The sequence below is a fragment of the Corvus kubaryi genome, unplaced genomic scaffold (genome assembly GCF_017639235.1).
Source record: "Corvus kubaryi isolate FWS band 111438036 unplaced genomic scaffold, C.kubaryi_AGA036_p1.0 37341, whole genome shotgun sequence".
NCBI lineage: Eukaryota > Metazoa > Chordata > Aves > Passeriformes > Corvidae > Corvus > Corvus kubaryi.
The window spans coordinates 11,191,550-11,217,936 of record NW_024581112.1 but is presented as its reverse complement, the minus strand read 5'-3'; the positions used below and the strand labels follow the sequence as shown (position 1 = coordinate 11,217,936).

At 43.9% G+C, this 26,387-nt stretch overlaps 2 protein-coding genes across 9 annotated transcripts; both read right to left on the bottom strand.

The window, feature by feature from the left end:
- LOC121666108 (3 beta-hydroxysteroid dehydrogenase/Delta 5-->4-isomerase-like) lies at positions 1–17,409 on the bottom strand. 5 transcript variants are annotated; one of them, XM_042031196.1, is made up of 4 exons: positions 17,338–17,409; positions 9,745–9,970; positions 4,807–4,971; positions 1–984 (listed from the first exon to the last, which is right to left on the bottom strand). In XM_042031196.1, the coding sequence occupies exons 1-4, from the start codon at positions 17,365–17,367 to the stop codon at positions 170–172; spliced, it is 1,236 nt and encodes a 411-aa protein (XP_041887130.1). In that variant the 5' UTR covers positions 17,368–17,409; the 3' UTR covers positions 1–169. The 5 variants fall into 5 exon arrangements, with proteins under 5 accessions (XP_041887130.1, XP_041887135.1, XP_041887131.1 ...); XM_042031201.1 differs by lacking the exon at positions 17,338–17,409 and adding an exon at positions 14,099–14,185; XM_042031197.1 differs by lacking the exon at positions 17,338–17,409 and adding an exon at positions 10,341–10,364.
- HAO2 (hydroxyacid oxidase 2) lies at positions 12,863–25,520 on the bottom strand. Of its 4 annotated transcripts, none has more exons than XM_042031204.1 (8): positions 25,279–25,502; positions 23,479–23,631; positions 22,571–22,722; positions 21,521–21,804; positions 20,946–21,161; positions 19,059–19,217; positions 17,338–17,407; positions 12,863–15,596 (listed from the first exon to the last, which is right to left on the bottom strand). In XM_042031204.1, exons 2-8 carry the CDS (start codon positions 23,607–23,609, stop codon positions 15,541–15,543), a joined length of 1,068 nt encoding a protein of 355 aa, XP_041887138.1. In that variant the 5' UTR covers positions 23,610–23,631; positions 25,279–25,502; the 3' UTR covers positions 12,863–15,540. The 4 variants fall into 4 exon arrangements, with proteins under 4 accessions (XP_041887138.1, XP_041887137.1, XP_041887136.1 ...); XM_042031203.1 differs by lacking the exon at positions 12,863–15,596 and adding an exon at positions 16,554–16,627 and having other exon boundaries at positions 25,279–25,514; XM_042031202.1 differs by lacking the exon at positions 12,863–15,596 and adding an exon at positions 16,640–16,833 and having other exon boundaries at positions 25,279–25,520.
- Positions 25,521–26,387: the final 867 nt, after the last annotated feature.

The window sequence follows — 26,387 nt, the reverse complement described above, 5'->3', positions numbered from 1 at the left end:
TGAACATTTCACTTTTATTTATTCCGAGGTTGGGGGCAGGGGGTGTCAGTGGGCTCTTACACAAAGTATTCATTTAAATGCTTTGTAGAGATCTGCTGCTGCTGCTCACCGAGCTCGCCCCTGGCTCAAGGCCCTACTTGCTTAGCTGGGTTTCAGCTTCTCTTCAGGCTTAGGCAGTGCTGCTTTGCAAGTACAGCCTTCTCTGGGGGATGACAGAGGCGATCCACTCACCAGTGCCCTGCTTGGCCTCCTCCCACGTGTAGCGGGGCACGTAGCCAAAATCCTGCTGTGCTTTTCTGTAAGAAAAGGTGAACGGGGTGTTCAGCAGCGTGACCAGGTGGCGGTTGGTGGAGGGGATGTAGCGGACGAAGGGCCGCAGCAAGAAGCTCACGATCTCCAGCAGCAGCGAGAAGTAGTAGAGCACTGTCAGAGGCATGGGCAGCTGGGGCTCAATGCCAAACCCCAGGTCCTTGGTCAGCTCGTAGTTCAGATCAGCGTAGCTCATGTGAGGAGTGTCATCTGAGATGTAGTAAAACTTGCCCCTGATGTGCTTGGCTTTCTGCGGGGCTCGCAGGGCTTTGGCTGCCTGCACATGTGCCCAGGCGATGTTCCCCACGTACACAGGGTTCACCAGAGCCTCCTTCCTGGAGAAGCGCAGGTAGACGTTCTTGTTCAACAGGCACTTATCCAGATGGCCCTGGAGAAATGGGCACCCTTCCCCAAAAATGTACATGGATCTTAGGGCACAAGTCATCAGCGTGCCACCATCCTTCAGCACCTGGCCATCTGCTTTCAGCACAGAATCCTCTGCCAGTCTTTTGCTTTGGGCATAAGGAAATTTTGATGTGCTCTCATAAGGTGTATCTTCGTCCCCATTGAAAATGGGGTCACCTTTGCAGTTTGGACCTGTCACTTCTATGGTGCTGGTGTATATGAAGTGCTGGACGTTACAGCGGACACATGCCTCCAGCAGCAGCTGAGTACCTTCAAAAAGAAACATGCAAGGCAGTCTAGAGCTCCCCAGCCAGGAAGAAGTGGGCTTTTCAAGTCAGAAACAGCACCTCTGGCCTGAGCTTGGCCAGATCTCCCCTCCCTGCAGCTGGAAGAATCCTGTCCTGAACTGGACAGTATATTCAATGACACTGAACCTGCTCTGAATCTGTATTTAAGTAGCATCAGTGCACCTTCCAGAGCTAAACAAGGGTGAACATTTGGTCCTAATTGCATGCTGTGGGGTTTTTTTATGCCAAGAATAAAATTTTTGCCCTTCCTTAACTTAGCATGGGTACTGACCACAGATTCAGGAACTCGTGCCTCTTGGTTGGATTGACTTGGCTTAAGGCAGAGGACCTTCAGAAGCTGCCCCTCTCCTTAGGCATCATCCATGCTCTATGCTGAAGCCTGTGTTTTTCAGGCATGAGGATGCTCTTGGGTTGTTTGCTAAGAAGGGACAGAATTAATACAAGACCTGAAGGTTTGCCCCAAAATCCATCACAGCCAGTGCAAATCTATCCAATATTCAATTGACTTAAGAGAAGGGCTTGAAGAGAAACATGGTAAAGCAAGGCACAATAACATGAAGTCAAAGATCATAAAGTGCAGTGAGAAAAGTGATGTTTATGTGTGTATGCCTCCTTTTCTGGCATCTTCTGTCTTTTCTTTGCAGTAGTACAGGATTTCTTACTTTTAAAATCCTATCATAATGCTTTCACTGGGGGCAGCAGAGGTCAACTGTTCAAAGTCTTTCAAATAGTCAAGAAGGTTAAACAAGGAAAGCACACTGAAGGGGGAAATAAATACTTTAATGTGTTGCATTTAGAGTCTTCTTTTTCCACCCAGCTTTGAGGCAGAAATTGCCTTATTTGCTGTGCATGGTGTAATGGGAGAAATTGAGTGTAAAAAGGCCAGTGGACTTTGGAAGAGAAGACACAGCTCAAAGACATTTGGAAACATCTTTGGCAAAGGAACATTAAACTAAAATGACTGATATAGTATCAGAAGAGTGTAGCCTAAAATCTAGGGGATGAATTCAAACACCAGCAATGAGGCACATAAATTATCTTCCAATTCTGCTCAGTCTGTCACAGCAACAAGTGAAGGCAGCACAATGCAGATCAGACTAGTGTGACTGAAACGAATATAATGAATTAAAGAGGTTCAGAACAGCCAAGAACATGGACTCGTGAATGAGTGAAAAATAGGAAGCATTATTAAACTGAATATTGTTAGGGCACCAAAATTCCTCTTTCTAAGCTTGAACAAGAAAAAGAAAGAAATTGAAACAAATGGAAAACAAATCTAGATAAGCCTTTCAAAAACATTAAGGAAGTGCACTGAAAAAAAGTTACACAGACAGGAATAAATGAATGTGAAAAATGAGTTCATGCAAGTCACTATGTTTAGATGACATACAAGCCAGGGTAATCTGGAAAAAATAATTTTTTTATATTATTTTAAAAATAATAGCTTAATTCCTGCTGTCAATACTGTTTAGAAAATGAGGGAAAGTAATAAAGTGCAGAAGGGCTTGATAAAATCAAATGAGATAGCAAGTTTTAAAAAAAGCAAACATAAAGTTATCTTGACAGTTGGTATCTGTTCAAGATGAATTTCACCCAAATAAAATGTGGTTTATTTGCAAATCAGAGTTGTATGTAAAAACTTTAAAGATTCCTAGAGTAATAGGAATCTGAGTGTCTTCCAAACAGCATGTAATAAAGTAAATTATTACTTTATTACATGCTTTATTCAGTGAGCGGGTCTCCGTGGTTTGCTTGCCCTTCTGGCTGAGGATCTGGTTCACAGAAGGTATTTTGTTCAGATTATAATAAATTATTTTCTCAATTCCCTCCCTTTTCAAAATTTGCTTCCCTTCCTTCCTAAAGAGATATTTTTGCTCTGAGATATTGTGTGGCAGTGGAGGAAAGCCCTGCATCAGGGCATGTTTAACTTGTTCTCTTCTGTCCTTTGTGGTTTGTGAACATCCACTTCTGATTCTTCAAACATTTATATTGTACAAGTTCTGTTTCCTAGGAGAAACAAAGCTTTCATCCTGCAAGACTGTGAAGTACATAGCAGTGCCCTGGCTGGTCAGAAAGCCAGAAGAGCATCAGAATGGAAATGGGAGGAAACAGGGAAGAGAGGGCAGCAGTATCCACTGACTGACCTTGTGGTCAGTTGGCTCTGGCAGCACGACTGTGGATGGTATTTAATTCTAGCAAATGTTATCAGCTAACCCTCACTGGCCCAGTGGGCTTTCTTCACCCATAGGCAGACCACTGTTGGCAGGGGAGTGAGTAGTGGGGAGTCAGAGCTAAAGAGCTTTCTGGGTCTGGGACATTTTAATATTTGTTTGATTTTTCTTTTTTCTGTAATTGTTTTTTAAATTATTTTTCCCCATGGAAAAATGTGTTTAGGCAACACATTCTGCTGTGAAAAACCAGATTGTAGCAGGAGTATCGTCAAAGACAGAGCTTTACAAATCCTCTTTCTGAGCTACCAACCATGTATATTTTCGTATTACCCAATGCACGGGTTTCCAGGAACTTGCCTTTCTGCTCCTCCCTCCTGACAGGGGCCTAAGAGGCTGCCCACTGGGCTCTATTTTTTGATCACTGACAATTTGTGGCTTTGATTGAGCAGAAATGAAAGGGTCTGGGAGCTAGTGGTACAGGCAGTGAGCCATGCTAAAACAGCTAAAATGCGATCCCACTGTTTTTAAGGTACATGTAAGAAACAACTCAACTACCAAGAATTCTCTGTTCCTCTGAACACTGGTGAGCAGCCAGTATTTGTGAAAGTGATGCCTCTACAGGTATGCTCCTTATTTTCCTGTGAGGAAGCCCCGTGTCTGTGGCAGAGAGGAACAAAGAACTGGGAAAGCCGTTCATGTAAATAAGAACATCTTCCCCAAATCTCCCCCAAGCTGTTGAAGCAACACAGCCAGGGAGGTCAGTGTGCATGCAGGTTAGGTTGTACCAGTTCTCTGAATGGCACTGAGGGTTTTGGCATCACAGATGGGGGGGTAAAGTCGTTCTTTAAGGAAATACATTTAAATTTCCTGGCAACTGTGATGCTACGCAGGCCATTCCTAAGTCTAAACCTTCTCCCTTCATCTGATCTTTCATGAAGAATGGGGGTTCCTTAGTAGAAGGGAACATCCCATCATTGAGTCACTGAAACCCCTCCCTCCCATAGCTTTGAGTCTGTTGGGGAATTTCAAATTATAAGCTCAGGGTGGGAGAGCTCTTGTTCCTATCAACTGCCTTCTGGCAAATGGGAGGAAAAGGAGAAGAGGAAGAAGAAAAGGAATAGCAAGGAGAGAACCACAAGCTGTGGATCAGTGCAACGTTTTTGTAATTGCAGACAGAGTCTGCAGTATTTGTAAAAATTGAAAAATGTACACAGGCAGGGATGCTATGTGGGGAGGGAGAACAAGAACCAATTTCTGAGGTGGGCATTGGGATTTGAAATGTGAATTCCTTTCAGAAAGTTCCACTGAGTGTGGGTTTATGACTGTCACTACTGAAGGCAGAGCCTGTGCAGATCTCAGGATGGGCGTATGTAAGTGTTGACAAGAGTGAATGGTCCTGCATTGCCTTGGAGTGGAAGGCTGGGTGTGGAGAGGCCCAGAACTGCTTGGGGCGGCACAGACACAGGCTTTGCACCCTTAGGTATCTCTGCACGAGATGCAGAACAACCCCCTTAACCTGGCTCATAACGAACACAGGACAGGTGCTCCCTTTCCTGAGCAGATGGTGATCAGGACATAGACGTGGGTTTGAGAGAGGTGCTTCACCTGCTCACCTGTTACATTGACTTCCCAGAGCAGCTTCTTCTCGATGAGGCCCAGGGTGTCAATGAGGGAAGCCGTGTGGATGACGAGGGACACCCCCTGGCAGGCACGGTGCAGGAATGTCACATCTCGGATGTCCCCTTCCAGGATTTTCACCTCAGTCTTACCCTTGAACTCTGCAGGGCAGCAGAAAACAGAGCACAAGACCTTACAGGCATCCTAAGAAGAGCATTGGAAGGAGTGGTGAAGGGCTGACCTTGCCTGGCAGGTGCTGACTGTCCAGGAACAGCAGGGATATTTTAAGGCTGTGAAACAGAAGGCATTTCCCAATTACTCTGTTGTCAAATGCTACTTACAGGGCTAAATAGAAATTTATTTTGCATTGCCTACCATAGGTCTGGAGCAACATGTTCCTTTCTGTTTTATTTTTTTAAGGAGAAATCTTTTCTGCTGCTATCAAGCTTCCTTTAGGTGTGACTGTTTTAAAGTTCACAGAGGAGTAGTTTTAGCTGTGCATGTTCTGGCGACTGGCTGGCTATAGATGTGCTAACCCAAGTGTACTGAACAGGCACTGCATGTTCCTGTCTTCAAGGTGATGAATGATCTCTCTCCACCCAGAGCATGTGAGCACAGGGATGTGTTCATACCTACTTTCTGCCCCTTTACCTTGCCTGTATTGCAGCTCTTCTAAGAAATTACATACAGCTCTTACACATCTTTTTCTTGTACCTTGGCCAGGACTTACAGTGCCTCTTCCAACTCCAGCTCCAGCTCCATTTCAGTGTCTGTGCTGTGGGGTCATTTTTAGCCTGCACATCTTTCTGGTTCATATTTGAACTCTCAAGTCTGTTCTCCTGAGCTACCTCAGCCCTGGCTTGATTAAATCCTGCTTTTTAAGCCCTCTCCCTCCACAGCAGCTGCTGTGTGTGATGCCAGTGGAGCTCTAGGTCTCAGAGCCATCCTTCCCTAAGCTGTGCTGGGCAGAAGCATTGTTTTTGCAGCCCAGAGCTACACAAACATGAGCCAGCACCAGATGATCACTTGGAAGAATTTACAGTCCAAGGCAATGCTGCTCTGCATTGCTCAGTCATCTGGCCTGGCTGCAGCCATACCATGGGAGAGGAGAGGACTATCTCAGCATGACCCACGGCTTGTAAGGAGGTGGTGTCATTGCAGCAAGTCCTCTGAGAGCCTCTGCTGTGGCTGCACTAGGTGGCTCCCCAGGCACAGCTACTGGGCAGGGACTCTGCACCACAGGCAGAGCCTCTGTCCTTCTTCCAGCACAATCAAATGCCCCTTTTAGATTAGAGAAAAACCTGATTAATTTGTACAGCTTTAGCTTCAGCCATGACTGAAATGTACCCAAGTGCTTTGTCACCAGCTCCAAAGCAGGCAGTATTTCATCCCATGTCCTTAATAGGAAACACTGAGAGAGACAGCTGTTGGGATCTGGAACTGAGTGGGAATATCTTTTAGAATGGTTTTATCTCATTTTCTCTGTAGCATGCTAGAATGTAACCCTGTATCAATTTAACAATTATTCTGATGCAACAGGCTTAAGAGGCTTTTTTTTTTTTCGCACCACACAGTTGGTCTGAGATTTAAGATTTGTGAAACATTTGCAAAACTGTTACTAAATCTAGAGTTCCTGCCCTCCCCAGCACAGTCATTGCCACATGCTCTCTTCTGCTCCTTTATTTTACAGACTGCATTCATTTCCTAGGACTCCATCTCCAGAAGGTTCACACTGACCTCTACTTGCATGGATGCAAAAGTGTCAGACTAGGGCTGGGCTTTTTATTAAGCACCTGGTAGTCAGATTTGCTCTAATAAATATTAGTCTTTTTACTGCCCTTAAGTTGATGTTCTCCATGAATAAGGCTTTGTGGGATTGCAATAATGCCAAGAACAGACAGAAAAAGTTTTCACAACATAAATTCTGACATGTGACCCCTTCAAAGTGATCACAGTGCCCAAGCAGGAGTTAGGAAAATGGAAGTTTTTCCACATATATATCAAAGCTTTTGGGAAACGTTCAGAAGAAGCCTGTCCCTTTTAAAGCTGATCACAAGAAATCTGCTGTCTAGGTGCTTTGTGCCTTGTTTGGGCTTGCTTTCTGTGTGTGTGATATGAATCAGGATATCTGCTCCTCTCTTCCATTTTAGCCAGCAGAAGTTACATGGTAAGTACAATATGGGCCTTGCTGACTTGAGCAGCATCAGCTGCATGCCAGGAATCAGCAGATTGATCTTGTTTTGCTCTGGGTGAAGAGAAAACTACAGGTGAGCTTGGAAGCAAAGAGAGGAAAGAAGCAGCGACTCACAGAGAGTGGTTTCAGTGTGAGGTGGACAGCAGAGAGAAACTTGATTTCTGTCTACACAAACCATTGCCCAAGCATCAAAAGAACACGTGTGGGTAGGTCAGAGGGGGAGGAACAGAATAAATTCAAGTCAGCTCTCCATTTTTGCATAAAGTGATTATGACAAAGTACCTACTCACTGGGAAAGCTTGTTCTTCTTCACCAGTGGTTTCTGTGTCCTCTGTGTGGTAAGTAAATTCCCTGCTTGCTATGGGGTAGTTTTTGCTTGAAAATGCAATAGTTTCTCAATGAAATTCAATGTCCTGTTGTGAGCAGTTTTTGACTCAGCAATACAGTCAGAACATTTGCCCTGAACTTAAGAACATAGGAATTTTGATTTCTCCAGAAGTGCCAATGCAACAGTAAACAACACAAAAAAGAATCATTTAAGTGGAAGCACAGGAAAGGCAGGAAGATAAATCAGAAGTGGAGATGGGAGGTAAGAAACCCAAGGCACCAAATACCATGTTCAATGTGACGTTCGTTCTCAACCACACAGTGTGACTGGATAAGCTCCAACTCACAGCACTCGACATGGACTGGATCATCCCCGACTCCCTGGGGCTGTGGGAGACCACAATTGCCACTCTCCTACTCAGACTGAGTGTGATGGTCAGGCTCTCAGCAGGAAAGTTCTTTGGACAATAGAGGAGTGCCCCTGAGCACCTTCTGGCATGAAGACCTGTGACTTGCACATACTTTTCTGTCATACTACCCACAGCCCTGACTCTGAGCAGATATTGCAAGTGCAAGGTGCTGAAGAGATTAGTGAGGAAAAAACCCACTCAGCTCTGCTCCTGGCTATTCCAGAAATCCAGACAACGTCTGCTAGCCAGTAAAAGTCCCTGTAGTAAAAATAATGCAGGTCAGAAGACTCCAGCCCCACCAACAGGTTTTGTGGCAGCCCCGCACCTGGAATAGGAGTCACTGTGATAGAGAAGGGCTTGAAAGGGAATGGTAGGGAAACATTCCAGGTAGTCCCGAGCACAGGGACTGGCAGGACACTAGAAGAGATGTAACCACAAGGGCTGATACAGACAGAGGAGCTGCCAGTCAAAGTGCAGGAGTTCAAATCTGTTTAAACACATCTGGAATGTCAATCTATGGTCCCTACTACCTGTTTGGGTAAATAGGGTAAAAAAGGCTTTGGTAACTGATTTTTCCCTACCTCCTGCACTCCTCAGATAGGCAGAAGGAATGTTAAAAGAATAGGAGAGGGGGTGTGTGGGCAGTGCTCAGTGGAGGAAGAAGGGAGGATAAGGAAAAAGGGCATAGAACTTGCCTATTAACAAAAACCCCAAAACCATCAAAACCTTTGCTGCAGTTCAGCCAAGTTTGTGCCCACACAAGCAATTGTTTTCACTCCCCAGGATGCTCCATTATCCCCAAAAAACTCATCTGGTTTAGAACAGTGTAGATGCCTCTGCACTGCTGCATCAGTGCTAAACCACACACACAGTCCTGCTGCTTCAGCCTCTACTGTAGCTGCAGGTTTTGGGTTTGTTTCTGTGGAAACTCTCTGGAACCCAGAGCAGGAAGGGCTGCTGCAAGGCTCAAGGGCATCTAGAAATCCTCAGTGAAATGCTGAGTCAGATTTAATGAGGAAGAAGTTTGAGTTGTAAAAAACCATGATAAAGGCTTGTGCAATTTGTACCACGTTTCTGGAGCACTGTTGCTATTCCTTGATGACACTTAAATGCTCTATAGAGTGATCAAGGCACTTTAGCAAATCATACAGAGATATTCCTCAAGGGTTCCCATATAGTTGCCTGTAGAGAAGAAGCCTTGCAGCGAAGATATGATGGAGGAAGTTATTGTCAAGTAAATATAATGTAAGGACTTATGAACCTGACTGAATTTAGCCCTCCTATGTGCCTTTTTATAGATGTGCTCAGTATCTCAATAAACAGGACATTTAAAATTAAACACTCTGAGATGCTTTCCCTGCCACAGACTGTCTCTGACACTGGGCACATCACTCACTTGTGCTGTCTCCAGTCCATTCAAGAAGGCAGAGTCCTGCCGTGCACTTTGCAAATGGGTCCTGTCTCTTCTGTGTTTAGCATTTGCTTAAACAGGAAACTGCAATAATGTTACCAACAAAAGCAGTTTTAAAAATACCTCACCACAGCTCTCAGCCAGAAGATCATTATTAATCTAATTAATCACAGGTTGAAGAAAACCATTAGAATTTGTACGCACAACTTTGTCACTGCCTTTTAGTCTGGCATACCAGAGCCCAGCACAGTATAGCAATGCTTGCATTTCCCTTTCCTCCAAGAAGAAGTGTGAGATTTTTGCACTAATTTTGCTCTGTGGGTTTTGTTGTAATATAAGTCAGGTTTAAGACAGCCTGTTTACTGCATGAACAGCATAAAGAAGCCTCAGGGCCTGACAAGAACACTCTTGTTTTCGTATTTTGCACCCTATTTTTGTGCTGGGGGGAGAGAGAGGGATAAAGCAAGGCTTCCTTGAGATAAAACCTCTATCTGCAAAGCTGGTTTGGATGAGAGGTAAAGGCTTCCAGGCTCCCCACGTGGGACAGCAACACACATAGCTGCACACACAGTCCTCATGGAATGGCACTTACTGTCGAATCTGCCGAGTGCCTCATCGCTGAAGGCTTTGTCCAGCAGTCGGATCTCAGTCAGCGCCTCCTTTTCTTCCAGCAGCAAGCACACAATCCTCTGGCCAAGAAATCCTCCTGCTCCTGTCACCAGGCAGCTTACCCCAGCCAGGGACATTGCTCTGGGTTGCTCCTCGGTGGTGAACTCACTGTGTCTTGAGCTTGGTTCTCCTGCTGGCTCTCCTCCTGCCTGAGAGAATGAACATATGACATCAACTTCTGGAGACTTTACAAATCAAAGGGTGTTACCAGAAGGAGACAATACTGAAAATCAAACTTTAACCCCTATATCAAACAATTTTTTAAGCATATTTTACTTTTGCTAGTTATTCCTATTCAGAAGTAGTCTATATTTTTTCCCATGCAAAGAAAAAATTTTTACAAATCATTACAAACCAATTAAATTAACAAATCTGAAAATGCTCAAAAACAACTTCAATGCCAAACAAACCCCACAAAGGTTTCCCACAAAAGTCTGCCTTGAGTCTCAGTTCCACCTCTCTAGCACTCAGAAGACTGTGCGGGAGATTTGCCTGTATTTATATACTGCAGAGCACCACCTCAGTCATTTTGCTCCCCTCCCTCTTGAATGGCTCCTTTGCTGCAAAAGAATGTGATGCTTCCACACCACTCCCACCGAAGTGGAAGGCTCTGGATGCAGTGAGGTCTGAGCCTAGATGTGGTCCTGCATCCCTAAATCCTCAGAGAATAAACCCTCATCTTGATAATTCTCTCTAGCTGCATTTCCTTGTGCAAAATTGTGCCAATATTGAAGGTAGGGAGCATTAAAATTAAATACAAATAGCAGGACAAGCTATTTAGAGTGGTTTGAGGAGTAGACTCTAGTGCTGTATATTTTCTGGGCTTCCATACTGGGTGTACTGGGCTTCCCCATTACAACATGGGTTTCTCACTCTCTCTGTGTGAGATCAAAACCTAAGCCCCAGGATTTTGTATTTGTTCAGTATACTAGAGGCATTTGAAGTGATGAAATTGTTTAATGTACCATCAGAGTTAAATTCAAGCTGCAGGAGGGAAAAGTTCACCTCTGGAAATGTCTTGTGCAAGAGTACCTAGTAAAAGTCAGGCTGTTTGTGTCTCTGCAGGGAAAATACCCAGGTGTTTCTCCCTGGCATTTCACTCCATTTCAAAACTGTTTTCTAGTGTGAGACCAGAGCAGGGCTTAGGCATTAGCCTGAAGCTCCTAGTGCCAGCTCTGCCTTCCTGGGTCTGTCAGCACACGCTGACTGCAGCTGTATTTTCTTTCTCTCACACACAGGGATAGGCTGACATCCCTGCTGAAGAAGGAAGATAAATAGGGAGCTGCCTTAAGTGAAAAGGCCTTGAGTTGCAAAGAAGAAATCTAGCAACACCATTAACTAGGCTGAAATCACTGGAAAAGGGATCCCTGATTTGGGGCATAGCTGGAATGGATCTCTAAAAATGCTTTGTTTCCATTCGTGCCACTAACTGCTAAGCTCCTTTTTTTATTCTATCATGGGTTTTGTTCACTCATTAAAGACAGCCCTGGAGAAAAGCTGTAGAAGAAGCATGCCACACTTTTTTAGGCAAAACTGGGCTTGCATGTGACAGGAAGAAAGCAAAACCATTTCTTTTGGGGGAGAAAGGTTTCTAGCTGACACAGATGATGAAGTTTTGGCAACTGTTTCAGTCTCAGCATCCTTGAAAATCTGTTCCTTACCCCAACAAAGCTTTAAAAAAATTGTTATCAGTGCTTCTTTCCTTGGCTTTTCACAGTCAAGACCTTGACATTGTATGCTCTTATCAGAAGCTGCTGCAAATTAATTTTGTGCACTTTCAAAGGAAAAATAACTGGCTAAAGCCTGATGCTGCAAGCAGCATTCTCTGAAACAGGGCTTCCTTTTGCTTTTAGAAAGGAAATAAAATGCTTTAAAGAGGCATTATAAAACCAGACAACACCACACAGCCTCTTAGGATAGAAAATGCTCTCTTACACCAAGCTTGCCTGTTAGAATAACCAAGTTTAGCAGGGGTAGTGCTTCTATGAGAATATGAGTGCTGCTTAGGGGACTGTAGGGAGATTTACTGCTGCTGTTCTTTTGTCCTCTTAGGTACTACTCGGACAAATGCTTGGTTTAGTTTGAGGGAATTTGATACATCACTACATAGCAGCCTTCATCTGAACTGCTGTTTGTGAATGTCAGTGGTCAGACAGCAGCAATTTGCTCAATTCCAGCTCAGACCTACTGGTGCTTCCTGCAGTCTCACCTACAGACAACATTTTCACCCCTTGTTTCTTGTTGACATTGCTGGTGGGATTGCTGGGTGGCATGACAGCTCCTCCTGTGCAGACAAGACTGGCTCTGGTGCTCCCCAAAGGACATGGAGGCAGATGCTGGAATGGGCTGTACACCCCAGACTGGTGCCAGTGAGCAACAAGGCCAAAGTCCACCAGACCCCAGACCACCAGGAACAACTTGATGAACTTCAGAGTTATTGCACAGGCAGGGGACTTGCAGACTAAAATATAACTGAGCAGTATCTAAAAAGTTTACCAACGCTGCATTCGGTGTTGAGGCATAGACATTTTTTAACTATGGTCTTGTCTTCCTTCTCTTTGACTTCATTATAAAACAAAGCTGCCACAATCTGATATTTTGCTGTAGAATGGACTGCATGACTAAGAGCATAATTTTAGAAAATCAGAGCTTGTACATTTTGGGGTGTGTTGGAGAAATGCTATACATGGATTAAGTGGATAGCTTAGTGTATGTGCAATGCCATGTCCCATCCCAGCTGTGTCCCTGATTTGCTGGCCCAGGAACAGTGTTGCTCCTCTGACTTTACTGCTGCTTACTGTGACAGAAACTTTGGGGCAATGACTGGCAGGTGTTAGAGAATGTGTTTTCTTAGCCTTGTCACAAGGAGAAAAAGGGACTGGGAGGGAGTGTAGTGGAGAAAACAGAAAGAGAAACAGTGAAGGGAAAATTCCCAGCAGCATCAGGAAAAAACTGTATCATGGTACTGGAATGATTATATGCAATAACATTGCAAGGAATGGAAGTTTTAGATAGGATAACATGTACTTTTGCAATGTTATCAATGCTGTTTATTATGGAATCAGGTAAAACAATTTTGCAATCAATCAGGCTATCCAGGATTGAGAATGGGAGAAGACATCTTTTTGTCCAGAAAGAATTTTAATTCAGGAAAGGGGTTTCTAAAGTCTGCCCTGTTGCCCAGAGTGATGAGAACTGAAGCAGGGAAAAGCAAAAGCATGCTCATTACTTAACTGGACCTTTTGATTTCAAAATATAGAGTAATTGTGACCAAAAAGACACACACACACAAAAAAAAAATTCATGTTTCTTCTGATGTGGAAAATTAATGTGTTTCTTACCACTGTATGCCTGTAAGCTCAAAATGCCTACATGGTGGCAGCTCTGGGAGAGAGGCTGTATTTTAAGCTGTAGATTTACTCAAGGAGAACTTCTGCCCTTCAGGGTGGGGGGCACTGTTCCCTCCTGGAAACATTTTCCTCTCTTCTAATTATACATTGACAAGAGGGAACAAGATTTAAATAATTAACCTTTGGACGACTGTCCTGCACCAGACTCTGAACTTCTTATAGTGGGGAACAGTTGTAAGACACTTTAATCAAGGTATGAAGAAAACCACCTTAAGGGGCTTCAGTGTTTCTGTGTCTTCAAATCTGACAAAGAAAATATCTCCTATTTCAGTACTACCAAAATTATTCCAGTAGAAAGGTGATTGTAAACATTTCAGACATTATCTCCAAGATCAAAAAAACCTTCTGGTAGTAGTCTTTGCTATATTAGAGAGCACATAAGTTGGGCAATTAAGTAGAAACAAAACTTTATCTCCTTTTCCCTTTACTATTTCCTCAGCTGAACTTGATGGGTGAATCATATATTTAAAGGCTGGAGAAATTTGCATCATATGCCAAAGAAAAATGTTTATATTTGGATCCATTTTGTAGATAAACTACCCTTGTAAGTAGACTGATTCTCTGTCCCGTCCTCCAGGGATGCAAGGAAGCAGCAGAGTTTGATTGCTCCTTAACCCACATGTTAACAATCTTCAGGGACAGTTTTTTGTAAGGTTTAACCTTGCTTGAATGTGTATCAGAGGTATTCACAACAGTCAAGTACAAAAAGCAGAACAGGGTGCAGACAAGGGGGCATAAAACTTTGGTAAGCTTTGGCACAGGCCTAATACAGACCATAGAAAACTCTCAATGTCTTGGAAAAACTGGGCTTGTTAAATAGACTCAGCCTGATTGAACCCTGTAATGTCTTAGTTTAAGTTCACTCACCAAATATCTTTGCTTTTCTCTCAGAAAATGCTTTCTTGCAGCCTTTCACAGAGATACATGTGCTGCCTCTGCAGCTCCATGTAGTTGATCATGGCAGCACAGTGGTATGGCAGAGTACACATCTCATATGCAGCTCTTATTTTATGATTCTGTGATATCCCCCAACAATTCAGATTAAAGGGAGCCTCTGGAGATCTCTGTGCCAACCTCTTCTCACAGCAGTGTCAGAGAGGTTGCTCTGGACCTTGACCAGTCAAGCTCTGAATATCACTTATGATGGAAGTTTCACAAACCCTATGTTGCAGTTATCTGACTGCCCTCATGGTGATTTTTTCCCCCCACTGATTTCTACTTGGAATTTTCCTCATTGCATCTTGTCCCCATTGCCTTTCACCCTTTTACTGTACACATCCAAGAAGCTGATCTGGATCCAAATGAGTGGTAAAAGACAGCGATGTGATCCCCCCTCCCCCTGCCTTTAGCCTTCTCGGGACTGAGCACTCCCAGTTGTCTCATTCTCTTCTTGTACATCCTTGGAATCCATCAACGTGTGTGATGTGCTGTAATTCCCAAGTCTTATCTGCCAGGCTGTCAGTCTGCTGACAAGGTTTATTGTTACTGGAACAGAGAGGAAGGCCTCTGTGTGAAGGCCTCTGGAAGATCACTGCAGACACTGTTATCTCTGAGAGAAATTAAAGTCTAAACAGAATGAGCTAACAGGGTTAGCTTCTTCCTTCTGCCTCCTTTGGGCCAATTTGAAGTAGGGTTTATGCAAAAGGTCACTTTTTGGTAGCATGGGTCCCCCGGCACATTCCAGGGAAATGGGTACCAGGGTATCTTCCAGCTCCAAAGCAGGGTGAGGCAGGGTCTCTGCACACTGAGAGCTGGCTCTTTGCCCCAGAAGTTGTACTCTGCTCCACTCTTTCATTGCTCTGCATTTAGAAGCAGTGGGCAAGAACTGTCCCCACCTTCAAAGGGTAGCTGGGGTCCCTGGTAGCTTATGCATCTTGTTTCTGTATCTGTTATGAATAGATCCAGGAAACACCAAACTATGGTCTTTCCATAAAGATAGCAGCCTGAACATTTACTGTCCCAGAGCAGGAGAGGTGTGTGGATTGAGTTACAGTGAGCGTTGCCATGACAAGTGGAAAAAGCAGGGCATGTAGTTTTCCATGTCTGGCTGTCCAGTGTAGCAGAACTTTGGAGGAAGACCCAACATAGGTAATGTATTTAAGCAAGTAATAATTACCCAAACTCTTAAGGAATTCATTGGTCTCAATAAAGGCAGAGTGCAGCCTGTGCGAACACAGAGCCTTTCCTAATCTCTTCAGAAGCTTCTGGAAGGCCTTATAAGGTACTTATTGCACCTCCTTTTTCATCTTCAGTCTGGCTGGGGCCTCAGCTTGAGCTGCCTCTATTTGGTGGGCACGGCAGGAGGCTGATCACAGCTTTGAGAACTGAACCAGGTGTTGGCCAATCTCTGAGACACTGGCACAGCCTGCAATAAATGAAACATTGGTGAGAGAGAAAGGTGTATGGATGAAGCTCGGAAGCCGCCCTGCTCTGAATCACAGTCTGGTATGAGCCAGGTTGGAATAGGTTGGTACTTTGATATCTCTACTCCTCAATGGCATCTTCAGCCTTGAGGTTTGGCACTGGACTCCCCCCACAAGAAGAGTTAGAATCACGAAAAAAATTATTTTTATAATAAACTGAGCAGGGTGAAATCTGGTCCAGTCAAGTCAGCAGAAAAATGTAGACAGGAAAGATACAGGGTTTGCTGTGTGCCAAGTGGCCAGAGGTGGAGATAGGCATTCCCATTTCATTTGGTCAAATAGGGGTGGGATAGGGGTGCTGTTGACAGCTGGCTGAACATGAGCCAGCCGTGTGCCCAGGTGTGATACAGGCATCCTGGCCTCTATCAGCAATGGTGTGGCCAGCAGGACCTGGGCTGGGCCCCCTGTGCTGGGCCCTGGTGAGGCTGCACCTCAAATCCTGTGTTCAGGAGAGGTTTAGATTGGAAATTGTTATCAAGCACTGGACTAGGCTGCCAGTGAAGTGGTGGAGTCACCAGGTCTGGATGCATTTAAAAGGCAGGCAGATGTGGCACTTAGGGACATGGTTTCATGGTGGAATTGGCAGTGCTGGGTTAACAGTTGGACTTGATGATCTTAAAGGTCTTTTCCAACCCAAAAGATTAAATGATTCAATGAATTTCATAGCTCCAGCAAAAGGATCTCAACCTGCTACTCTTGCTGAATCCTGTGCCCCTTTGCATGTAAAGAACTGTAAAAGTCTGCTGGAGAAAAAACCAGGAATCTTTACTGCTTGAAAAAGTAGCCCATAAAACCAGATTTCGGATTTCGGCTCCAATCTCCCAGTCAACATTGCTATCCACTTGAGTTCATGGCTGCTAGAGCATGCTGATGTCTGAATACTTCTACACTGGATCTGCATGTTATACTTACTGTCACAGAATATCCTGCATTAGAAGGAACCCACAAGGATCATCAAGTCCAATTCCTGGTCCTGCACAGGACACACCAAGAGTCACACCGTGTGCCTGAGAGCCTTGTCCAAATGCTTCTTGAACCATGCCAGGCTTGGTGCTGTGACCACTTCCCTGGCGAGCCTGTTCCAGTGCCCACCACCCACTTGTTCATGAGTAAAACTGGAGTTTGCACCGGGCTCTGCAAATTTGCTGTTTGGTGAGGGGTCAAACAGGGCAGGTACAGCTGGGAGCAGGAGTGAGAAATGCAGAGTGAGAGTAAAAGCTTGGAGGAGACTCAAAGGCTTTCAGAGCATGTGTAATTACCAACAGACTGTATTCTCCAACACACAGAGAAAAACTCTGCATCCATTTTTAATGACTTTTTCATGCAGAAAAAAAATCAGTTGCATTTTACCTTGATAAACACTAAGTAAGTCCTGAAAAACATATGCTGCCATTCCCAGGAGAACAGAAATTCCAAGTTTTGCTTGGCTATACTTAGGAGTTTTGCATCTCTTTACTTGGGTCACAAAGCTGCTCTAACCCACTCCCTCCATGCAAACTTGATGGCTGTGGCACCTGGAATGCCAAGTGGTTTCACAGGAAGCAGAGAATCTCCTCAAGTATAGCAACAAGAACCCGCACAGCTCCTGCAGATTCCCTTTTTGTGATCCATCCATCGCACTCCTGATTTTATAGGGCTTGCATGCAGAAACCTCTGTAACACCCATTACAAAAAAATACTTACCAGCCAAGGCCATAGACAAGCGAAACTCATCCTGCAGAATTCTCAAGACATCTTGAAGACCTTCTTCACCCTGCCCCAACAGAGAAAGCAGTCAGGGTAAAAGGAGCACTGGCACGGAGCAGTGCTGCAGGATGCCTGCACCCTGAGAGCTGGGATAGTCCCTTAAGTCCATGCCAATTCCAGTCTCTCATGCAGATGAATGATTAAAATGATATGATGGATGTGCTCAGTTCATCACAGATAAATTTAGATGCTTTTCCTTTTGGGATACATCTGAACAGGGAAAGAAAACAAAGCTGTTTTTCACTTCTGACATTTTGTAGCTGGCTCTTTTTTTAAGCTTTCTGTTTTCCCCCACCAGTGGGCTTGCTATTTAAAATGTCAAGCCTTACAATGCTGACAGTTTTTTATGAAGTAATGAGAGTTTTATATACTTCAGAAACTGTAGTTTATTCAAATACTGGACTGAATCTTTAAAAACAATAGACTATATGTTTTTCTCTGTATGACACCAAGAAGCTCAAAAGCCAACAAAATGTATATAAGACTTTGATCTCCCTATAAAATATTGGAGGAATTAAAAATGTTTTTTCTCTTAAATTTTCTTTTTATGTCTTGCAATAATGAATGCTTTGGGTGCAGACAATGTTAGCACGTGTTTGTGCCCTTCCTCTGTTGTATGCTATGGTAATGCCACTGAGATACATCTTTAGGAAGATTCCATGGAATACAATACCAAAGCACAACTGAACCCCCCAAATCGCATCTCCTTTCTGTTTGCATTGTGGAAAAAGTGCAGGCAACTCACAGGAACATCTTTTTCATCTTAGGCCCTTTTTTGATGTTTACTGGCAAAACAAACAGTACTGCCAACTCTTACAGGTTTTTTCAGAAGATACAGGCAATTCCTTCCACAAAGCCTAGCTACTGGAATCCACAGCAATCACACCACTGGACAAGAGTGCCATTTAAAAGAAAGAAAATGTTTCTAGACCATAAAAATAAGTATCTTTTCTTTTAGAGAAAATTCTGAAACGTTCCATCCAGAGTGTAAAAAGAAAAAAAAAATAGCAAAAAACCCAACCAGTACAATAATATTTTAATTTTAATTATATTGTGTTTACCTTCTGGATAAGACACCTAATTCATGACTCTGGATCATAGAAATATGCCAGGAGCTAAGCAGCAAAGCTGGAACTGAAATAGCAGTGGAAAACTCAGGCATCTCCAGGACAAAGTTTTGCTCAGCCTCGTCCAAAATATTTCAGCCATCAGTGGGATGGAGTTCTATGTGTATTTCTGAAGAATTCATAGCACTGCTATGAAACTGGTGTATCAAAACCATGTACTGTTCCCAAGTATTTGCTGAAAGCAAATAAAATTGTCAGACTCATCTTTCTGGCAAATAAGCCCAGCTCCAATTTTCTGAGTCCTACAGTATTTTAGTGCCAAACTGCAACACCAAGAAATCAGGTCCACAAAACAATGTTATCACCTTCAAAATCTCCTTGTTCAAAACCCCAGGAAATTGTGAAATTCAGTGATATTTTTAAATCACAGGAAATGTCAGGGTTTCATTCAATTTGGGATGATTCCACTTAAAACTCAGCAAAACAAAATTAAAAAATATATTCTGCACTGGTGAAAACCCTGTGACTTCAGTTGCAGGAGTGCTGGAGAGTGTGAGAAGCAGGCATATGAACTCAGAGCTCCTTACTCACCTTGTAAGCCAGGCCCCATAAAGCTGGTCTTCCAATAAAGACACATTTTGCTCCCAGTGCCAGTGCTTTTAATACGTCGCTTCCTTTTCGTATTCCACCATCCACATAAACTTCGACTCTGCCTCGTACTGCCTCCACAACCTCAACCAGAGCATCAATCTGCAAAGAAGCAGCCAGTCTCACCTTGAGGGCAGCTTTTGATTCCAAGAGAAGGAGGATATATTCCAAAGAGACAGGCAGGGATGCAATGCTTTAGTAGGATACCGTCTCCAAATGAAACGTGATGATGCATCACAAATAGTGAGCACCAGGAGCTGCAGAACAATGTGCAGCTTGCTGTTCTGTTTCCCAGATACTTAATGCCATTTTCCAGTGCTCTGCTTATGCTGATATTTTTTGCTATCACTTTTGATAAGTGAAAAAGTAACTTTTTCACTAGATTTATGAAAGATTTAGAACATAAATTTCAATGGGATAACTGTAATCAATATTTTACTTTCATTTGAGACAATGATGAATGATACAGCTGTTTGCAAAAAAGACTGATGTCAAACTTCTACTGCTCAAACTACCTAACCTTACATTTCAACTTAATCCTGGTGACCACTTGTTGAGTGCCTCCCCATAAAGCATCTGTGAAGAGTTTCATTTGCTGTGTAGTACAGTCAATCATTTCTTCCAGGTTAGGTCTCCTGATTCCCCAAGGTCTTTTCTGTAGAGTCCAGCATGAATTAGAGCCTAGGATGTTATTGCAGGGCAGCACCACACAGAGATGCTGACCCCAAAGGCAGTACAACCAGGGGCAGGACATTGCACTAAACATATTTAACTCTCCTTCAGAGCAAAGCCAAAAGGCTCTTTTCTGCAGTGTTTTATACCCTTTTGCCTTCTTTTAATCTTCTTTTTTTTTTTTTCTGAATGTCAAGCTGAAAACCTTCAGGCTGAAATTTTCTAGGACTAGCTCAGCAAGAGCCAGGCTTGGCACCAGAAGAATAGCAGAGCCCAACTAGGTATCTATTCCTTGTCTGTGTATGTAAAGCGACTTTTAAGGTAGAAGAGCAGCTAAATGTGGATGCCATTTCTGTTATTATGCCTTTAGCATTTGTTTTATTAATTTTTTTTATTCATTATTGTCAGCCTAGACGTAGAATAGAAGAGAATTCCCTGGTACCTATTTTTATTTTACAAAAGAAAACCGAGAAAAGAAAGTTCATAAGATACCGTGCAATGCAGAACTGTAAAATAAGAGCAATTGGAAAAACTGTCAGAAGCCAAATTACGCCAGTGAAATACACACACGTCCAAACAATGCATGATTTCTTTGTACAAATTAAAAAGCAGGGGAATTTTTCTCCAGATAAGTTATCCTTTTTCTGGCTCATGCAAGTCAATAAATTTCCACTTAGACTTGAGCCTGTAAATACGCAAGCAGACCTCTCACTAAGTCTAGCTGCATTGTTTTGCATGTTTTGACAGATGTGAACAATGAGAATACATTATGCTCTCATTTGTACATTTTTGGTTCCAGAGCTTTGTTTTCTTTTTGCTGCAGTGCGCAAGGAGTTTGTGTGCACTGCACCAGCTAATGGAGACACAGGCAGAAACTCTTCCTGACTTAGGCCAGTAGTTTATCTGCACTTACATGGGTCCTGTGATACTTACAGAACCCTCCCAAGAAGCTGAGGAAATACTTCAATAGGTAGTCCTTGTCAGGGCATGGACCTCACCAGTTTAAAGCTAAAGTACATCTGCACACATCCATGGCCACTGGACAAACTCAAGTCCACCAGAAGTGTACACACAAACCCGGGCACAGAGATACCCAGGTTAATGCAAACGTGCAGACCGTAAACAGGGAAAAGGTGGGACATGTGCTCTCTCACTTACAGTGGCAGGTCCTTCATCCAGTTGCCTTCCTCCATGATTGGACACAATAATTCCCTGAACTCCATGTCTCACTGCCAGCTCTGCATCTTCTCTTGTCAAGATGCCTTTGATGATGATGGGCAGGCGGGTCAGGCTCCGCAGCCAGTAGATATCATTCCAGGTGACCGAAGGGTCCAAGCTGTTGGGTGGCAGTCCATACTCAGACCAGTCATCTCCCTACACCCAAAAGGAAACAACAGGCTGAAACAATACACAGGTCCCTTGGTGTCCTTCCTTGCCCTAGAACAGACTAATCAAACTTGCCAACAGACATGTTCATCAGCTCCAGAAATGTCACGTCTCTGGAGGAGAATAATTACAATGGGGGTGGAGATCAGTGTCTCTAAGGCAGCTGGATGGGGATTTTGAAGACAGAATCCAGTCTGGCAGGAGGTCAAGCCAGGATGCTGCAGAACCAGCAGGGGAGAAGATACGCCCCGGTACAGCAAATGCCAAGGCAGCAGTTACCCAGTGGTTTTTGTCTCATGTGGTACGTGCCAGCGCAGTGAATGAAAGGACAGGCTCATTTTACAAACCTCAAAGGCTCGTTCCAAGTTCTTCACTTTCATGTGGGGAGGAAGACAGAAACCATTGCGGACATCGTCGCGTCTCTTGCCTGTGTAGGGCAGATCCGCGGTGAGGACGAGGCCCTGGAAGCCCGAGGCCTCCGCCCGCTGGACCAGCTGCTGGGACGCTGCCCTGTTGCGGTGGATGTAGAGCTGGAACCAGCGGAGGCCACCGGGCGCGGCTGCGGAGATCTCCTCCAGCGTGCAGGTGGAGTAGGTGCTGGCAATGTAGCAGGTGTTCATTGCTCTGGCCGCTTGGGAGGCGTTGGGAAGGAATCAGAAACAAAGGGATTTGAACATTCTTGCCAGACATCAGGTACAAAACCATGCACTGTTTGCAGAGACCACCCGAACTCCTGTTTCATGTGATCCTACAAAGCACAGGACAGCTGTGCCCCCGGAATTAACAGACTGTGTTTACCATGCACCCTTTTTGGTCCATGGTTAAGAAAGCAGAAAAGGGAGAGGTAATTAACCAAGCTGTGCTTTCATTTTGCAACTACATTTTTTTAAAAAGCATGAATTTTATCTTTATGACTGAGTCCTCACAGGAATGCACTGCTAAATCTACTCAGTGTACACAGATGAAAAAATATTTCTAGGGGTCAGCTCCCCAAACCCATCACAGAATTTGTGAAAAGGGGTATCTTTTTCTCCAAGGGAGACATTTCTTAACCATTAACAAGGAATTAACAGTCTGAGTCCCATTTACCACTTTCACAACACATATAGAGCCCCCAGGACTGAAAACCTTATGTGGTTTTTGGTGTGAGCCAAAAATGTGTCCACTGCCCTTGTTTTAAGTTTGCAGCAGACTCCATGGGGCTGAATTTGTATGGTGGTAGCTGGAGAAGAAGCACATCTATACTGCTTCCCATGCAGGGTGTCAGAAAGTGGGAACAGAGTTTGCCCCTTCAAGCCTGAAAATTTTTCTCAGTCACACTTCAAGTCATCCTAACAGCTTCTTGAGGCTTTTCTGCAACTCCCTTTTTGCTACATGGCACCAGAGCAGAAGAGTACCTCTGGCTGTGCTTTTCTCTCCATCAGGCCATGCTAGCTGGTGGAAGCCTGTAGGGGCGATTCCTACAGGAAAGCTGATTTCTGTTCCCAGGATTTTAGTCCTAATGTCCGTCACGGATACGTCCCGCAGCATACGTGGCCGGAAACGAATCCTGTAAGGCAAAAAAACCCCTTCAGGATAGTAGATGTTCAGTGAGTTTTCTGAAGTTTCATGGAAGGCAGGTCTTCATTCACCAATTGCAAAGCAGGTATGTGAGCCAATGAAGAGAACAGCACACAACAAAGACTCTTTGTCCTTTCTGTTTGCTTTTAGAGGTCAATTCAGCCAGCAGTTCAGTCACTTCTACTTTTCATTAATCCTGCTTTACTGGCCACAGTACTTAATTTCTGCATCTCCTGCCTCGGCTCACTGTGTCTTGTTCTCCCACTGTCCATCCCCAGGTTCCTTCTACTTGCAGCTGGGCTGAGCCTTCCACTTCACCAGGCCTCACTGTACAGTGTGTCTGCCCTCCGGCTCTGCAGCATGTTCCCCAAATCCCACCCTACTTGCGCATAGGCTTCCTGCTGTTCACAAGGAGCTCAGTGTTGTGTTTTATTCTATTATAGCTACTCGTGCCCCTTCCTGTCACGCCACACATACCATAGCACACTGTACCCTACCCTACCCTAGCACTTGCCTGTACCCTCAGCATCCCTAAAGCCTCATACAACCCGTGTCATACTCAGTCTGGCATCAGAACGTACAATATATGTCACTCAGGTTTTGCATTTAGCTTGGGGACCCCCTGGAAAGGACCCACCTGGAAAGGACAAGGTGTTAGGTGTCTTTGCTTGTGAAGTCCAAACACTTGCACAAAAACAGTTTAAAAGGTCCCCGTACAACCCCCTTCATTTCCTCCTCGCATTACCTTTTATATGCCAGGATGTTTTCATCTCGTGTGGTACAGTCGTCTGCTCCAGCTGCAAAATAATCCCAAGCAATCTTGGGTAAATACTTCTTAGCATAAGCTTCGAAGTCTGAAAGACACACCATAGCCATTGCCGAGAGAGGTGCAGGGGACCTTGAAGAAAAGAATAACATGGAGCAGAAATTAGATCCCTAAACTGTCATTCCCTCTTTCAGGGGCTCTTATGTCACTGAATACAAAACCTAGAGCCATCTGTCTTAGAAGAGCTGCTGAGAGGTTATCTCGGTCTATCTTGCACATCAGTCTATGAATCCTCTACCCTACTACAAAGAAAACTTGCAGATGCAGCCATGAGAGGCAGGAAGAAGCTTGCATCGCTGTGCCTCTCTTCATTCTGTTCTAAACAGCAGCCTGAAGAGGACATTTTAGGTCCTCTGCTATTTCAGTTGTGTAATTCTGCCATAAGTTCCATCTTAAAACAAGCTGCATTATTTGTTCCACTAATTCTGCTCAAAGGTTGTCCCAGAACATCATTTGTTAAATTACCCCTGAGGACAGCTCCATGACTGAACAATTAGTTACGGAGCACAGTGATGGAATTCAAGATCATGAAATCTGGAAACAGAGTCTACATCTAACCTGCTCCAGCATGAACACACTGTAAAACTATGTCCAGACTTTGAGTGCCAATCACTGTCAAGGCCAGTGCTGTGGAAAAAACAAAGCATTTTCTACAGATCTTCCTTTCTCTTCTCTAACAAATATCTTCGGGGCATTTGCATTACATGCTGGAGCATTGATATATACTATAAAAGGAACATACAGAATTTGGACAAACCATGAGAAAACACTGGCAAAAAACAAATTCCACAACATGAAACATGTTTCTGAGAACTACCCTCAGCTTTTCAGGGAATGGAAGTGAAGTTGTGTGACCCAGATGTCTAATCAAACCAACATAAATGCTGCCCAGAAAGTGCCTGCACTTACATACTTTTGAAGTAGCAAGAAATAAAAGCTATGCAAATTAATGTTTTAGCAAACCAACCCCGTATGTGCAGAAATATGTACAAAACACAGACAAAGTCAATTTTCTAAATTGTTTGTTGCAATTACTTCCATGGCACTGATTAAAATAGGAATTTAGCAAGGTATGTGGAAACATGAAGTTTTAAAACAGCTGTGGCTCAGTCTGACTTTTCTAAAAAATGTACAGGAAGAAGTAAGTATCCTAGTTTTCAGGATTAACCTCCCACTGCAGATTAGCCAGGGTTGCAAGCTTCACCAAAATCAGTCCCGTGTGTCCCATGCTGTACACTTCTGGCACAGATAAGCACACAGGTTATGTACACAGAAACAACCTGTCAAACTGCAGGTACCCTGTGTCTCACTGACTGAAGTACCCGTGTCTGCATCTGAAAATTAGGACTCACAGTTCTCTGCTAGTAAAGAGCCCAAGATGAGGAACTCGTTGGAAGAGGAAGAAGAAATGCAACTGATTTCTTCAGTATTTTTCTGTCTCCTCTGACAGGCATTAGGTAGCAGGGGGTGTAAGTATTCCAAGCCTGCTCTCTCTGACTTCAAGACATCAAACATTGCTGATAGTGCAAGTCTTCATATATAGATTGTGACGTTCTTTAAAACATCTGTCACAACTTCTTCTCTTCTGACTTTTAGAAAGGTCAGAACCATCATTAACCCATTAAGGTAAACCAAGTCCTCTCATGGCAGAATAAACATGAATCTTAAACAACCCAGGCCCAGTCCTGTCTTCCAATTCAGACCTCAGTTCAGACTTACTGTGGGTTTCAGGGAAAGCTGCAGGGGGTGAGAGCCTCTTCTTCAAGTTTTCCCGCAAACAGGATGTCGAGGAGGTCTTTTCACTGAGTAGCTTCTGTTTCTTCTGCAGTCAATAAGCAACCACCAGAGATTAAAGCTCAATCCTGTGGTAAACTTCGTACTGTTTGTATAACACTAACTTTGTTTTGCTATCAGGAGATTAAAAATCCCTTCTAAAAACATGCATCACCTTGTCAGGATTGTGATTGCTTGGGACAGAGCCTGTAGCTGAGCTCTTTGTCAGTGGCTGATAGCTGTGCATTCATTTAGGCAAGCAATTTGGGGGTTTTAATGAATCTCCGAACTGTTGGTAACTTGTTGCTCCATCCTACAAAAATGATGATTCACAGACAGTATGAGCTGTTACAACTCCCAGCTACAAAGCCTGGACTCTTTACTAGCACATGGGAGATGTTTTTTGCTTCCTACAGTACATAAACAACTAAAATACCCTTTGTCTTCTGCCATTTTTAATGGCCTATAAGTGCTCTTGTCAGGACTGAGGTACCAACAGTTTTATGATACTGATTTAAATTTACAAGATATGAAAAACAAACACTGGACAGTTTTATTTGGCTTTTGGCTTCTTTTAGCCTTTAGGGTTCATGCTTTCAACATTTCCATGCAAGTATGAGAGCCTGAAGCTTTAATTTTTGCTAACTGAGAATTGAGATATTACAATAGCAGGTGCAGAGGACGAGGCAGAAAGTTGTTAAAACATTCCTGAAGTATTGTTGGCCTCCCAGCTCAAGCAGCCCAGACAGGGCAGTGAGGGATCTACAGCACTGGGAAAAAGCTGGAAGCTAAACAGAGCTGCAGCCTCAAGACCTAGTGTTGAACTGGCTGGTCTGGCCCAAGAGTGCAGACCTGACATATCTGACAGCAGAAATTATAGCTCACTGATGCCATCTGTGCAGCTATAGTGAACACCTATTCCTTCTGTTACACAAGACCCTGCCCAAATTCAACCAGACATGCTCATGTCTGCTACTGTCTTTTGAAACTTTTTAAAATTCAGCCTTCAGAGCTCATTATCTGCTGACAGCACTGTCGAACTGGCTTCTGGCATG

What these genes read in the sequence shown, in the direction of transcription:
- LOC121666108 (XM_042031196.1), bottom strand. Translation starts at nt 17,367, where the DNA reads ATGAGTTTCGCTTGTCTATGGCCTTGGCTG. An exon ending in CTTGTCTATGGCCTTGGCTG is followed by an intron (nt 9,971 to 17,337) that starts GTAAGTATTTTT and finishes TCATTCTCTCAG; the next exon opens with GCAGGAGGAGAGCCAGCAGG. An exon ending in CTGGGAAGTCAATGTAACAG is followed by an intron (nt 985 to 4,806) that starts GTGAGCAGGTGA and finishes TTCTTTTTGAAG; the next exon opens with GTACTCAGCTGCTGCTGGAG.
- HAO2 (XM_042031202.1), bottom strand. Translation starts at nt 23,609, where the DNA reads ATGGCTATGGTGTGTCTTTCAGACTTCGAAGCTTATGCTAAGAAGTAT. An exon ending in AGAGAAAAGCACAGCCAGAG is followed by an intron (nt 21,805 to 22,570) that starts GTACTCTTCTGC and finishes ACGCCTCCCAAG; the next exon opens with CGGCCAGAGCAATGAACACC. An exon ending in TATGGGGCCTGGCTTACAAG is followed by an intron (nt 17,408 to 19,058) that starts GTGAGTAAGGAG and finishes CTGTTGGGGCAG; the next exon opens with GGTGAAGAAGGTCTTCAAGA.